Source organism: Callithrix jacchus, chromosome 9 (genome assembly GCF_049354715.1).
Source record: "Callithrix jacchus isolate 240 chromosome 9, calJac240_pri, whole genome shotgun sequence".
NCBI lineage: Eukaryota > Metazoa > Chordata > Mammalia > Primates > Cebidae > Callithrix > Callithrix jacchus.
In genome coordinates, this window is record NC_133510.1 from 29,117,558 (window position 1) to 29,129,744 (window position 12,187).

At 42.6% G+C, this 12,187-nt stretch overlaps 1 protein-coding gene across 1 annotated transcript; it reads right to left on the reverse strand.

Moving 5' to 3' along the window:
- Window positions 1-2,867: 2,867 nt before the first annotated feature.
- On the reverse strand, window positions 2,868-5,858 carry LOC100400549 (Golgi membrane protein 1). The gene has a single exon (XM_009003597.4). It carries the CDS (start codon window positions 5,725-5,727, stop codon window positions 4,525-4,527), a length of 1,203 nt encoding a protein of 400 aa, XP_009001845.4. The 5' UTR covers window positions 5,728-5,858; the 3' UTR covers window positions 2,868-4,524.
- Between the last annotated feature and the right edge of the window lie 6,329 nt (window positions 5,859-12,187).

Sequence of the window (12,187 nt, forward strand, 5' to 3'; positions counted from 1 at the left end):
ATAGTCTCTCCCTTCACTGAGAAAATGCCCCTGGGAAAGAAAGAAGGAAAGAAGAAAAAGAATAACCTTGTCAAATTTCCTTGTAAACATGTCATAACAGACCTCCAGGCAAACATATACTAATACTATTTGTAGTAGGGGAATTCTTATGTATCAAATGCTTTCAGCAGAATAAACTTGTTTAGGACTGATTGCTAGGGTGATCAAATCTGGAATTTATGGATTTATAAAATGTGTATCCCTAAACAATTTCATTAAGCTATGTAAGAATTAGAGTATAAAATGGGAATATTTCATGAAAGAAACAGCTGTCTTCTGTGCAAGCGATAGGACTGCATACATCACTTAGGACCTTGTTTGTTAATCAGGGCCAGAAGTAGGAACACAGCAAGAAATGACCTGGGGAGCTTTGTTGGTGATCCTAGACTTCTATGGCTTTATCTGTGCCTTGAAGTTGTGTGTCCTTGAAACTACAGTTATGTATTACTTAACATTGGGAATACAGTCTAAGGAATGTGCCATTAGGCAATTTCATTATTGTGCAAATATCATAGAGTCCACTTCCACAAACCTAGCTGGTTTAGCTTACTTAGTACACATCTAGGTTATATGGTACAGCCTATTGCTTCTAGACTACAAACTGGTACAGTATGTAACTATAATGAATACTGTAGGCAATTGTAACACCAAAATTAAGTATTTTGTACCTAAACATACCTAAACAAAGAAAAGGTACTGTAAAAATACACTGTTCTAATCTTATGGGGCCACTATCATATATGTGGTTGGACCTTGACCGAAGTGTCATTATGCAATGCATGGCTGTTTTAGTAAATCTTGCTACTGTGTAAGATCTCAGATCCATGTGAGTCTGATTTGATCATCTGATCCTTTGTGTTATCCATTGCCCTTAGCAAATTAGTTCATACTTTGGCCATCAGTCCTCTCATCTGTAAAATGGGAAAAATTATGCTTATCTCTCATAATTGTTGAAAGAATAAACCAGATAAAATGCAGAAAGCACCTAAATCATAGCAAAAGACAGTAGCTGTCATTTATATCCTCTACCTCTGACTTTCCACTAATGAAATGATGTTTTTAACTTTATGTGTGAAGCCACCATTATTTATTTACTTTATTAAAATGTATCTCCAGAGAGAGAGGGAAAGGTGTCAATTACACAAATGAGTGGAATATGTCAACTTTCTTTCACATACTTCCTACTCCCCAGATTATACAAAAACTCAATGGAGTGCCAATTATAAACATTCTTTTTCTTTCCCTAAAAAAAAAAAACCCTAAAACATACCAACAAGTTTTAAAACTTTTTAAAATTATTAAAATGGATTTCTGGATTAAAACATTTTCTAGTGTAACTAAAATTTTCTAATGACAAAGATGGTTTGGTAATAGTCAAACTTTTTTTCCCGAAGCATTTATTCAAGTATTTATTAAGTACCTACTACATGGCAAGTATGTGCAAGACCCTGAGAAAACAGAAGTAAACAGAACAACATGGTCCCTGTCCTTTTATGTAGCACATACAACCCAGTTGAGAATCCATCTTTAAATAAGTATTACACAAATAGATTTATTACTACAAATCCTACTTATTCCTGAAACAAGAAAGTATAGACAGCACAAGAGAGAAAACGGGTAGACTGTTTTATATTAGGGGCTCAAACAAAGTGGCACAAAAGAAGGTAGTATGACACAATGATGAACCCCTGGATTGGTGTTCTGAAGCTCTCCAACCACATCCTGGCTCTGCCACCTGCAAACTATGCTCCTGGACAAATTTCTTTCTTTTTTTTTTGACACAGAGTTTCACTCTTGTTACCCAGGCTGGAGTGCAAAGGCACGATCTTGGCTCACTGCAACCTCCGCCTCCTGGGTTCAGACAATTCTCCTGCCTCAGTCTCTTGAGTAGCTGGGATTATAGGCACACGCCACCATGCCCAGCTAATTTTTTGTATTTTCAGTAGAGACAGAGTTTCAACGTCAACAGGTTTCATACTGTTGACCAGGATGGTCTTGATCTCTTGACCTCGTGATCCACCCGCCTTGGCCTCCCAAAGTGCTGGCTTGAGCCACCACACCCAGATGACAAATTTCTTAAGTTATTTAAGCTTCAGACTTCTTCTCTTTGAAATGGTAATAACAGCACTTAGCTCACAAAAGGTTGTTATAAGGTTTAATGAAATAATACATGCAAAGAATGTATAAGACTGTACATATTATTTCCCAAGATTTCCCCTAGTCTTGTCAGCCTAAAAAGGTCAGAGAAATATATCTTCTAATTTAATGGGTTTATTGGGGTTTAAGCAAAGAGGCTCATAATCCAGAATGCACAGCTATAGAAAGCCACATGTGCAGTTGAAGAGGTGGGGATAAGGGAAGCTTTTATTGGCAAAAAGAAGTTCAAATAAGCTCTTTGGAAAGAGAGCTCATTGTTTCCTGAGGCTCAAAGCCAGACTTGGCATCAGTTCACTGGAGGAGATGCAGATAATGAGTAAGGTTTTTTTTTTCTTTTTCTTTTCTTTTCCTCTTTTTTTTTTTTTTTTTTTTTTTAGAAAGAGTCTCACTCCATCGCCAGGCACCAGGGTGGAGTGCAGTGGCACAGTCTTTGCTCACTGCAACCTCCACCTCCTGGGTTCAAGCAATTCTCCTGCCTCAGCCTCCTGAATAGCTGGGACACAACACCACACCAAGCTAATTTTTGTATTTTTAGTAGAGACAGAGTTTCACCATGTTAGCCAGGATGATCTTGATCTCTTGATCTCATGATCCACCTGCCTCTGCCTCCCAAAGTGCTGGGATTATAGACGTGAGCCACGGAGCCCAGCCAAAATTTTCTTTTAAGAGCATTTTTTTTTTTTTAAGTTGAACAGGATATTTTATTTCTTAGCAATTCTATGCATACAAATTAAACATGAGATGAATAGAGACTTTATTGAGAAAGCAAGAGAGAATTTCTATCAACCCCAAGAGGAACTCAAAGTGAGGTTGGAAAAGGACTTAGAAGGGTATGAAAGTAAGATTTTATCTAAGAAGTTGCCTTTTCTGGGTGGGAAAGTTTACCCTTAGTGACTGGGTTAAAAGGACATACACATGAAGAATGTTCAAGCTGGAGGTGACGACATGAATTGCAAACAGGGCCTGCTTCAGTGACTTTGTGCCTATAGTCCCAGCTACTTGGGAGTGTGAGGCCAGGGATGCCAGCACACCTTAGGCCCCATTTTCCCCTCTGAAAATAAGAGGGTTAGGTCAAAGGATCTCTTAGGCCTCAGCATCTCAAATCCTGTGGATCCTCCCACTTACCCCTTAGAGAGCCTTACTGAAAGTCAGTCATTAATGACAAGGCCAGTTACTGCAAGTGATAAGAGCATATTTACCATAAATCCTAAGAACCAACTCAAGTCAAACCTTAATGCCATTGTTACTGTGAATAAGGAATTAGTCATTCTCAAAATTCACATTAACTTGATTTTAAAATCAGTTTTGTGAGTCATTTACCACAAGCTAAATGTGTACACTATGACAAAAACCATTGCATTTCTCATGTTTTTCTAAACAGTTCCAATTTCTAACACTGTATATATCCTTTCAACATCAATGAACTTTGTTTTCTTTGAATCCAGTAATAAAGTAGGCACGGATCTGTCCACAACCAACTTGCCCTCTCGTGCCGTGCCTCTGGCCTCTCACTATGCTCTGCTCCAGGTCAGCCGGCTTTTCATCTGTTTTTTCAAAAGTCTAATCTGCTCCTTGCTTTTCTTGGTAATATATTTAGAGATGTTGCTTTGCCCACATACATGAAGCAAAAAGTAAATACAGACCACAAATTTCAAATTGTAAGCCGGCTTAGTAGTGTTTTGCACATTAAAAATGACAAGGGTTATTATACAAGTAATGTTTTAAAAAATTCTCACGAAACAGCTTTGTATTTAGACTTAAAGCTGTTGCTAGTTTTCTACTGACATTTGTGTTAACAGTCAGTGCTCTAAGCCATTGATTGTCAGCATCTGAATTGACTGCACAAGAGCATAAGCCAGTCAGTCTCTAAGTGAGAACAGATAACAGGCTGGCACCAGCACTCAGCACAGCATGTGGACAGGACGATGCCAGAGGTTAACTCAAACAGAGTTCTGTGTCTCTCCTTCACAGCAGATGGACTCTTCCTATACGTGGCTGTTAATTTACACAAAGTTACATTCCAGAATCAGGAAGCCCTACTGTCGCCAACACTTGAAGAACTATGTTCCATTTTTGGTGTTGATCTTCTCATAAAATACCTATTATCAAAAATTGTTACATCTTATTAGACACTTCAGAAGTACCCCCCAAAAGCTGTTTAAAAGACCATTCCATTTGTCCTACACAAAGTACATATTAAAATTTCACAATAATCATCTTTAGATGTACATTTTAGTACTATTTCACAGTTTTAAGTGTTCAGTCCGTCATGAACATTTTGTAGTCATCTCTTCAGTCCTGATGTGAAATACGTGATTCCAATTCCATTCAGAGCGTATGATTTCGCTTTTCATGCTGATCAAGTAAATTTATGATGTCTCTTTTCTGATCTTCATTAAAAACATCTATGTTTCTGTCATTCCCTGCCAGGGCTGCCTGCTTGTCTGTTTCAGATTCCGCCTCATTTTCATCCATGTTGTAGTCATCTTCAGCTCTCAGTTTTTGCTGGTTTCTCCCTTCCTCGGCAGCTTCCTGCTCCTCCTCCTGTCCATCGGGGATGACAAGCTGGTCTCGCTCAGGGCCCTCAGCCTCCTGATTTTCCTGGCTCACCGACAGGGCAGCTGCCACCTGTGGAGTCTGGCCCAGTTCTCTAGTTCCCCCGAAGCCTCTTCTGCCCACAGGTCTGTCTTCTGCCACCTGCTCCCGGCCTGGTTCCTGCGGCAGCTGCAGCCTGTCCCTCTGAGGCTCTTCCTCACTCACCACCTGGATCTCATTGGCTTCCTCTTTCTCAGCTTGTCTCTTGGAATCCACAGCCACTTCGGACCTGGGGGCTGGTGTCTGGGACTTGCTGTTGCTGGGCATCTTTCCTTTCCCTTGTGGCACCTCTGTGCGTGGCAGGCCTGCCGCCTGCAGCCTGGGCTGAGGCTTGCTGAGGTCTTGGAGCTGCTGACTCTGGTCGTTGTTTTCACTCAGGTCTCTGGAAGCTACAGCTTCGTTCCCCTTTTTGGTGACCTCTTCTATTCGCTCCTCACACTGTTCCTTCATCTGATTGATGCATTGGCTCAGGTCGTAGGAGAACTTCCTCTCTAGGTTGGTCTGGTTCTTCTGAAACTGGAGGACATCCTGCTGCAGCCTGCCGTAATTCCTCTGCAGGGTCTTTAGCTGGTCTTGCAGCACTCGGATGAGCCTCTCACCTGTGATGATGTTATTCACCAAAACCGCCTTTTCGTCCTGGTACAGCTTGTTGACACTCTCCAGCTGGAAGTTGTGGCTGGACTGGATTTTGTCAAGCTGCTCCCGCTGCTTCTCCAGCTCTCCCTGGAACTCGTTCTTCTTCAGTTCCACGGCACCTCTCTCTGCGGCTGCCCTGCCGACCCTGCCTTCCAGCTCCATGATCCGCGTCTGGAGATCCACGCTCCGGGAGCTAGCAATCCAGTAGTTGAAGCCCAAGAAGATGACGCAGGCCACCAGGGCAGCCAGCACGAGGGGCGGCGACTTCATGCTGCGACGCCCGTTTCCCAAGCCCATCATCTCAAAATCAGCACTGAAAATCTCTTTCCGCGGCTCGGGCCGCCGCTCGGCGATGCGGGGCGCCGCTATGAGGCCGCCCGGGCCGCTCTCCCTCCGCAGCCGGCCGGCTCCGCGCCGTGCTACCAGCGACCAGCGCCGCCGCCAAGAGCATTTCTTTTAAGAGCAGCGAGTCCCATGTGATGGCTTTTATCTTTCTGTGAAGCATTACATGGGGCATCAGTTGACAGTGGGTAAGTCCAAGAAGAAGCAGGCTGGATGGGAGCCCTGGAGAGTGTCATGTGTCCCTTTGACATTTGCACTTAGCAAGGAAACCAAAAAAAAAAAAAAGGGGGGGGGAGGGCATTTTATTTGAACTGCTACAGTCCTAAACAATGTCTAGTGAGAAACCTGGTCATAGAAATATGTGCCTATGTACAAAATGTAGATCATGAAAAGCATAAGATGTGTGAAAGATGAGAAGGAATCTGTCATGGAATTATTTTAGAAAGTGCTTAAGACAGTTTGATTTCTGACACACAAGCACAGGCCCTCCTCCTTCATGCTTTCCTTACTAAAACTTGTTTGGTTCTGACAAAAGTAACTTTATTCTGGTATCTGCAAATTTTACATCCCCTAATGTCCGCAAGTGGCTTCTTAGATGGCCCAAGCCCCACTAGTGCAGCCCATGATACCTGCCTGAGGAGCAGCTCAATATATTTTGGTCATTTCCTAAGCACCTTCTCTACCACTAAAATTTACAATCTCTTATCCATCCCTTTACTCCCCAATCTTCATGTAGTTGAATCAACTTGAACTAGATAAATTGGTGTCAAAAATGAGATGTGTCAGAATCACAAGTAATGTAACTGCTTTGCAAATGGGATATTAAAAACCCTAATATAAAGACTGACTCATGAAAATTTTGAACACTCAGGGCAGAAGGGATCAGTTATTAAACTGAGAAACTATTTAGTACTCCCAAAATTCCAGCATAAAGTGGTATCCCACACATCCTAGTCTATCTTGTATTTCTTGACTAATATGGTTTGGCTGTGTCTCCATCCAAATTTATCTTGAATCATAGCTCCCATAATCCTGATGTGCATGGGAGGGACTGTGTGGGAGGTAATTGAATCATGGGGACAGGTTTTTCACATGCTGTTCTCATAATAGTAAATAAGTCTCATGAAATTAATGGATTTATAAAAGGCAATTCCCCCCTACTCACGCTCTCTTGCCTACTGCCATGTAAGATGTTCCTTTGCTCCTCTTTTGCCTTTCACCATGATTGTGAGGCCACCCCAGCCATGTGAAACTGTGGGTGCATTAAACCTGTTTTAATTTATAAATTACCCAGTAATGAATATATCTTTTTTAAGCATCCTGAGAACAGACAAATATGGTAAATTGGTACCAGGCAGTGAGGCACTGCTGTAAAGATACTAAAAAATGTGGAAGCAACTTTGGAACTGGGTAACAGGCAGGGATTGGAACAGTTTAGAAGACTCATAAGAAGATAGGAAAATGTGGGAAAGTTTGAAACTTCCTAGAAACTCGGAGGGCTCAGAAGACAGAAAGATGTGGGAAAGATTGGAACTTCCTAGAGATCTGTTGCATGGCTTTGACCAAAATGCTTATAATGATATAGACAATCAGGTCTGGGCTGAGGTGGTCTTGGATAGAGATGAGGAACTTGTGGGGAACTGGAGTAAAGTTCACTCTTGCTATATAAAGAGACTGGAGAGGCAGATCCAAGATGGCCGAATAGAAATGGCTCTGGAGTGCAGTTCCCAGCAAGAACAATGCAGAGGATGAGTGATCACCACATTTCCAAACAAGTTATTACTGTCCACAAACCAGGAGATTCCCGGGCTGAAAAGTGCTAGGAGTTTCCAGCATGGTTGTTTCAGCCAGTGCAGTGGGTCTCTGCACAAAAACTCACACAAATCTGGGTGATCATTTCAACTGGCTCCTGGAATGCCTGGAAGACAGAGCCACCATTCAACTGAAGAAAAGGAGGGCTGAAACAGGGAGGAAGGTGACCTGGCTCAGTGGGTCACTTGGGATGGTCCAACTCTGTAAGGGGAAGGGTGTCTGCCATTACCGAGGCAGTCCACCATTACTGAGGAAGTCCACAATTACCAACGCAGTCCACCTTTACCAAGGCAGTCAGCCATTACCAAGGCAATCTGCCATTACAAAGGCAGTCCACCATTACTGAGACAGAACGCCATTACCAAGGCAGACCACCATTACCAAGGCAGTTCTAACTATACCTCTATAAACAAAATTACAAGGAAGTTCACACAGCAGCTGGGCATAGTCCATGGCAGCTCAGCAATGCCTGTTTTGGTAGACTGTGACTAGGCTAACTTGTAGCTGGGCAGGGTATCTCTGAAAAAAGGCAGCAGCATGTCAGGAACTTATAAATAAAGCCCCAACTTCCCAGGACAGACCACCTGGGAAAAAAAGGCAGTTATGAGTTCTGCTGCATCAGATTTAAACATACCTTCCCAGCAGCTCTGAATGGAACAATGGAGCTCACAGCTCAGCACCTGAACTCTAATAAGGGTCAGGTTATCTCCTAAAGCAGCTCCCTGATACCCATATATCAAAAGAGACATCTCATAAAGGAGAGCTCAGGCTGATATCCAGCAGGTATCCTTCTGGGATGAAGATATCAGAAGAGGAAACTGGCAGAAACCCTTAATGATCTACATTCACCGCAGGTGATCCCCAGGCAAACAGGGTCTGGAGTGGACCTCCAGCAGTCCTACAGCAGAGGGGCCTGACTGTTAGAAGAAACATCATCAGCAACAAAAAGGATGTCAACACAAGGGACCCCATATGTAAGTCACCAACTACAAAAACCACAGGCAGATAAATCCACAAAGATGGGAAGAAACTAGTGCAAAAAGGATGAAAACACTGAAAACCAGAATGCCTCTCCTCCTACAATGGATCACAACTCTTCATCAGCAAGGGCACAAAGCTGGATGGAGAATGAGTGTAATGATATTACAGAATCAGACTTCAGAAGGTGGGTAATGAGAAATTTCTGTGAGCTAAAAGAAAGTGTTCTAACCCAATGCAAAGGAATAAAAAACCTTGAAAAGGGGTTTCATGAAATGCTAATGAGAATAAACAGCTTAGAGAAGAATATAAATGACGTTATGGAGCTAAAAACCACAACATGAGAACTTCACGAAGTATACACAAGTTTCAGTAGCCTAATTGACCAAACAGAAGAAAGGATATCGGATGGGAGGGGAAAAAGAAGATGGCGTGGTAGGAACAACTCAGGATTGCAGCTCTCAGTTAAGGTGCAGAGGGTGAGTCCAAGCCGCATTTCCAGATGGATCTTTGTTGCCCACAGAACAAGGAAATTCCCAGGTGTAGGAGAGACATGGGATGCAAGCACAGCTGTTTTAGCTGGTGCACCCATTTCGGCCAGCGCCACAGAGCAGTGGCACTCCACACAGAATGCACTGGTCTGGGTGCCCTGTTAAACCGGCAATCTGAGATTTGCGAGGGCAGATTAGCATATCCATCTGATTAAATAGGACTTGGACAGTAAGCCAGACCAGAAGATTCCCAGGAAGCAACATTTGAGATGGTGCAGTGGGTCACTGCACAGGAAATCACACAGATCCTGGTGCCCTATCAGCAGGCAACTAAAACACCTGGGAGAGAGTCAAACATTCAACTTAAAAAAAAAAGGGGGGTGGAAGCTCTGAGGCAGGGAGCCAGGTGATCAGGCTCAGCACGTCCCACCCCCACAGGGACAAACAAAATGGCAATTCGAAATGCTTGGGGTGGAGAGATTCACTGTGGGCACAGCTGAACACAGAATGGTGCAGCTCGGTGGGGGAGGGGCGTCCGCCATTACCTAGGCATTCTGCCCCTACTGAGGTACACTCCCATGGCTGATGCAGTCTGCCATTGCTGAGGCAACCTGCCATAATGGAGAGACTCTGCCAATACAGAGGTGGAGGCCACAGCAACAGGCTGGAGCCCACAGCAGCAGGGCACAGCACACAGCAGCAGGACAGAGCCCAGGGCAATAGGGCGGACCCCATAGTAGCAGGGTGGAGCCTCGGCAGGAAAATAGTGACTAGACTGCCTCCTAGCTGGGCAAAACAGTGCAATAGATACTCATAAAGAAAGCTCTAACTCCCCGAGACAGAGCATCTGAGGGAAAAAGGGGGTTTTATAAGTTCTGCTGCAGCAGACTTAAACGTACCTGCCTAACAGCCCTGAATGAACAACAGAGCTCACAGCTCAGCACTTGAGCTCCTATAAAGTACAGACCATCTCCTCAAGCAGCTCCCTGACCCCTGTATATCCAAAGAGTCACCTCAAAAAAAAAAACAGATCAGACTGACATTTGGCAGGCATCATTCTGGTACAAAGAAAGCAGAAGAAGAAACTGGTAGCATTTCTCACTGTTCTGCAGCTGCTACAGGTGTACCCCAGACAAGCAGGGCCTGGAGTGGACCTCAGCAGTCATATAGCAGAGGGGCTAGACTGTTAGAAGGAAAACTAAGTAACAGAAATACTTCATCATCAACAATCTGGGCATCCACTCAGAAACCCAATCGAAAAGTCAGCAACACTCAGACGACGGGGGATAAATCCACAAAGATGGGAGAAAATCAGCGAAAAAAAAAAAGAAAAACACCCGAAACCAAAACACCTCGCCTCCTACAAAGGACAAAAATCCTCACCAGCAAGAGAACAAAGCTGGACAAAGAATGAGTGTGACGAAATGATGGAATCAGACTTCAGAAGGTGGATAATGAGAAACTTCTGTGAGCTAAAAGAACATGTTCTAAATCAATGCAAAGAAACTAAGAACCTTGAAAAAAGACTTGAAAGAAAATTCAAAAAAAATGATAACAAGAATGGACAACTTAGAGAGGAATATGAATGAATTGAAGGAGCTGAAAAACATAACACGAGAACTTCACGAAGCATGCACAAGTTTCAACACCCGAATTGACCAAGCAGAAGAAAGAATATCAGAAGTTAAAAATCAACTCAATGAAATAAAATGAGAAACCAATATTAGAGAAAAAAGCTCAAAAAAAAAAAATGAACAAAGTCTCCAAGAAATGTGAGACTATGTGAAGAGACATAATCTACATTTGATAGGTGTACCAGAATGTGATGAACACAATGAATCCAAGCTGGAAAATACTCTTCAGGATATTATCCAGAAAAATTTTCCCAACCTAGCAAGGCAGGCCAATATTGAAGTCCAGAAAATTCAGAGAACACCACAAAGATATTCCAAAAGAACAGCAACTCCAAGGCACATAATTGTCAGATTCACCAGGGTGGAAATGCAGGAGGAAATACTAAGGGCAGCCAGAGAGATAGGTCGGGTCACCAACAAAGGGAACCTCAGCAGATCTCTCGGCAGAAACTCTTCAAGCCAGAAGAGAGTGGGGGCCAATATTCAACATCCTTAAAGATAATAACTTTCAACACAGAATTTCATATCCAGCCAAACTGAGCTTCATAAATGAAGGAAAAATAAAATCCTTTGCAAACAAGCAAGTACTCAGAGATTTTGTCACCAGTAGACATGCTTTACAAGAGCTCCTGAAAGAGGCACTACACATAGAAAGGAACAACCATTACCAGCCATCCCAAAAACATACCAAATGCTAAAGAGCATCAACAAAATGAAAAATCTGCATCAACTAATGGAAAAAACAGCCAGCTAGCATCAAAATAGCAATATCAAATTCACACATAACAATATTAACCCTAAATGTAAATGGGCTAAATGCATCAATCAAAAGACACAGACTGACAAATTGGATAAAAATCCAAAACCCATCAGTGTGCTGTATCCAGGAAACCCATCTCACATGCAAGGAGACACAAAGGCTCAATATAAAGGAATGAAGGAATATTTACCAAGCAAATGGAGAGCAAAAAAGGGCAGCAGTTGCAATTCTTGTCTCTGATAAAATAAACTTTAAGGCAACAAAGATCAAAAGACACAAAGAAGGTCATTACATAATGGTAAAAGGATCGATACAAAAAGAAGAGCTAACGATCTTAAATATATATGGACCAATACAGGAGCACCCAGATATATAAGGCAAGTTCTTAATGACTTACAAAGAGACTTAGACTCCCACACAATAATAGTGGGAGACTTTAACACTCCACTGTCAATATTAGACAGATCAACCAGACAGAAAATTAACAAGGATATCCAGCGCTTGAACTCAGACCTGGAACAAGCAAACCTCATAGGCATTTACAGAACTCTCCACCCCAAATCTACAGAATATACATTCCTCGCAGCACCACATCACAGCTACTCTAAAATTGACCACATAATTGGAAGTAAAGCACTCCTCAGCAGATGCAAAACAACTGAAATTATAACAAACAGTCTCACAGACCATACTGCAATCAAGTTAGAACTCAGAATTCAGAAACTAACTCAGAACCACACAGC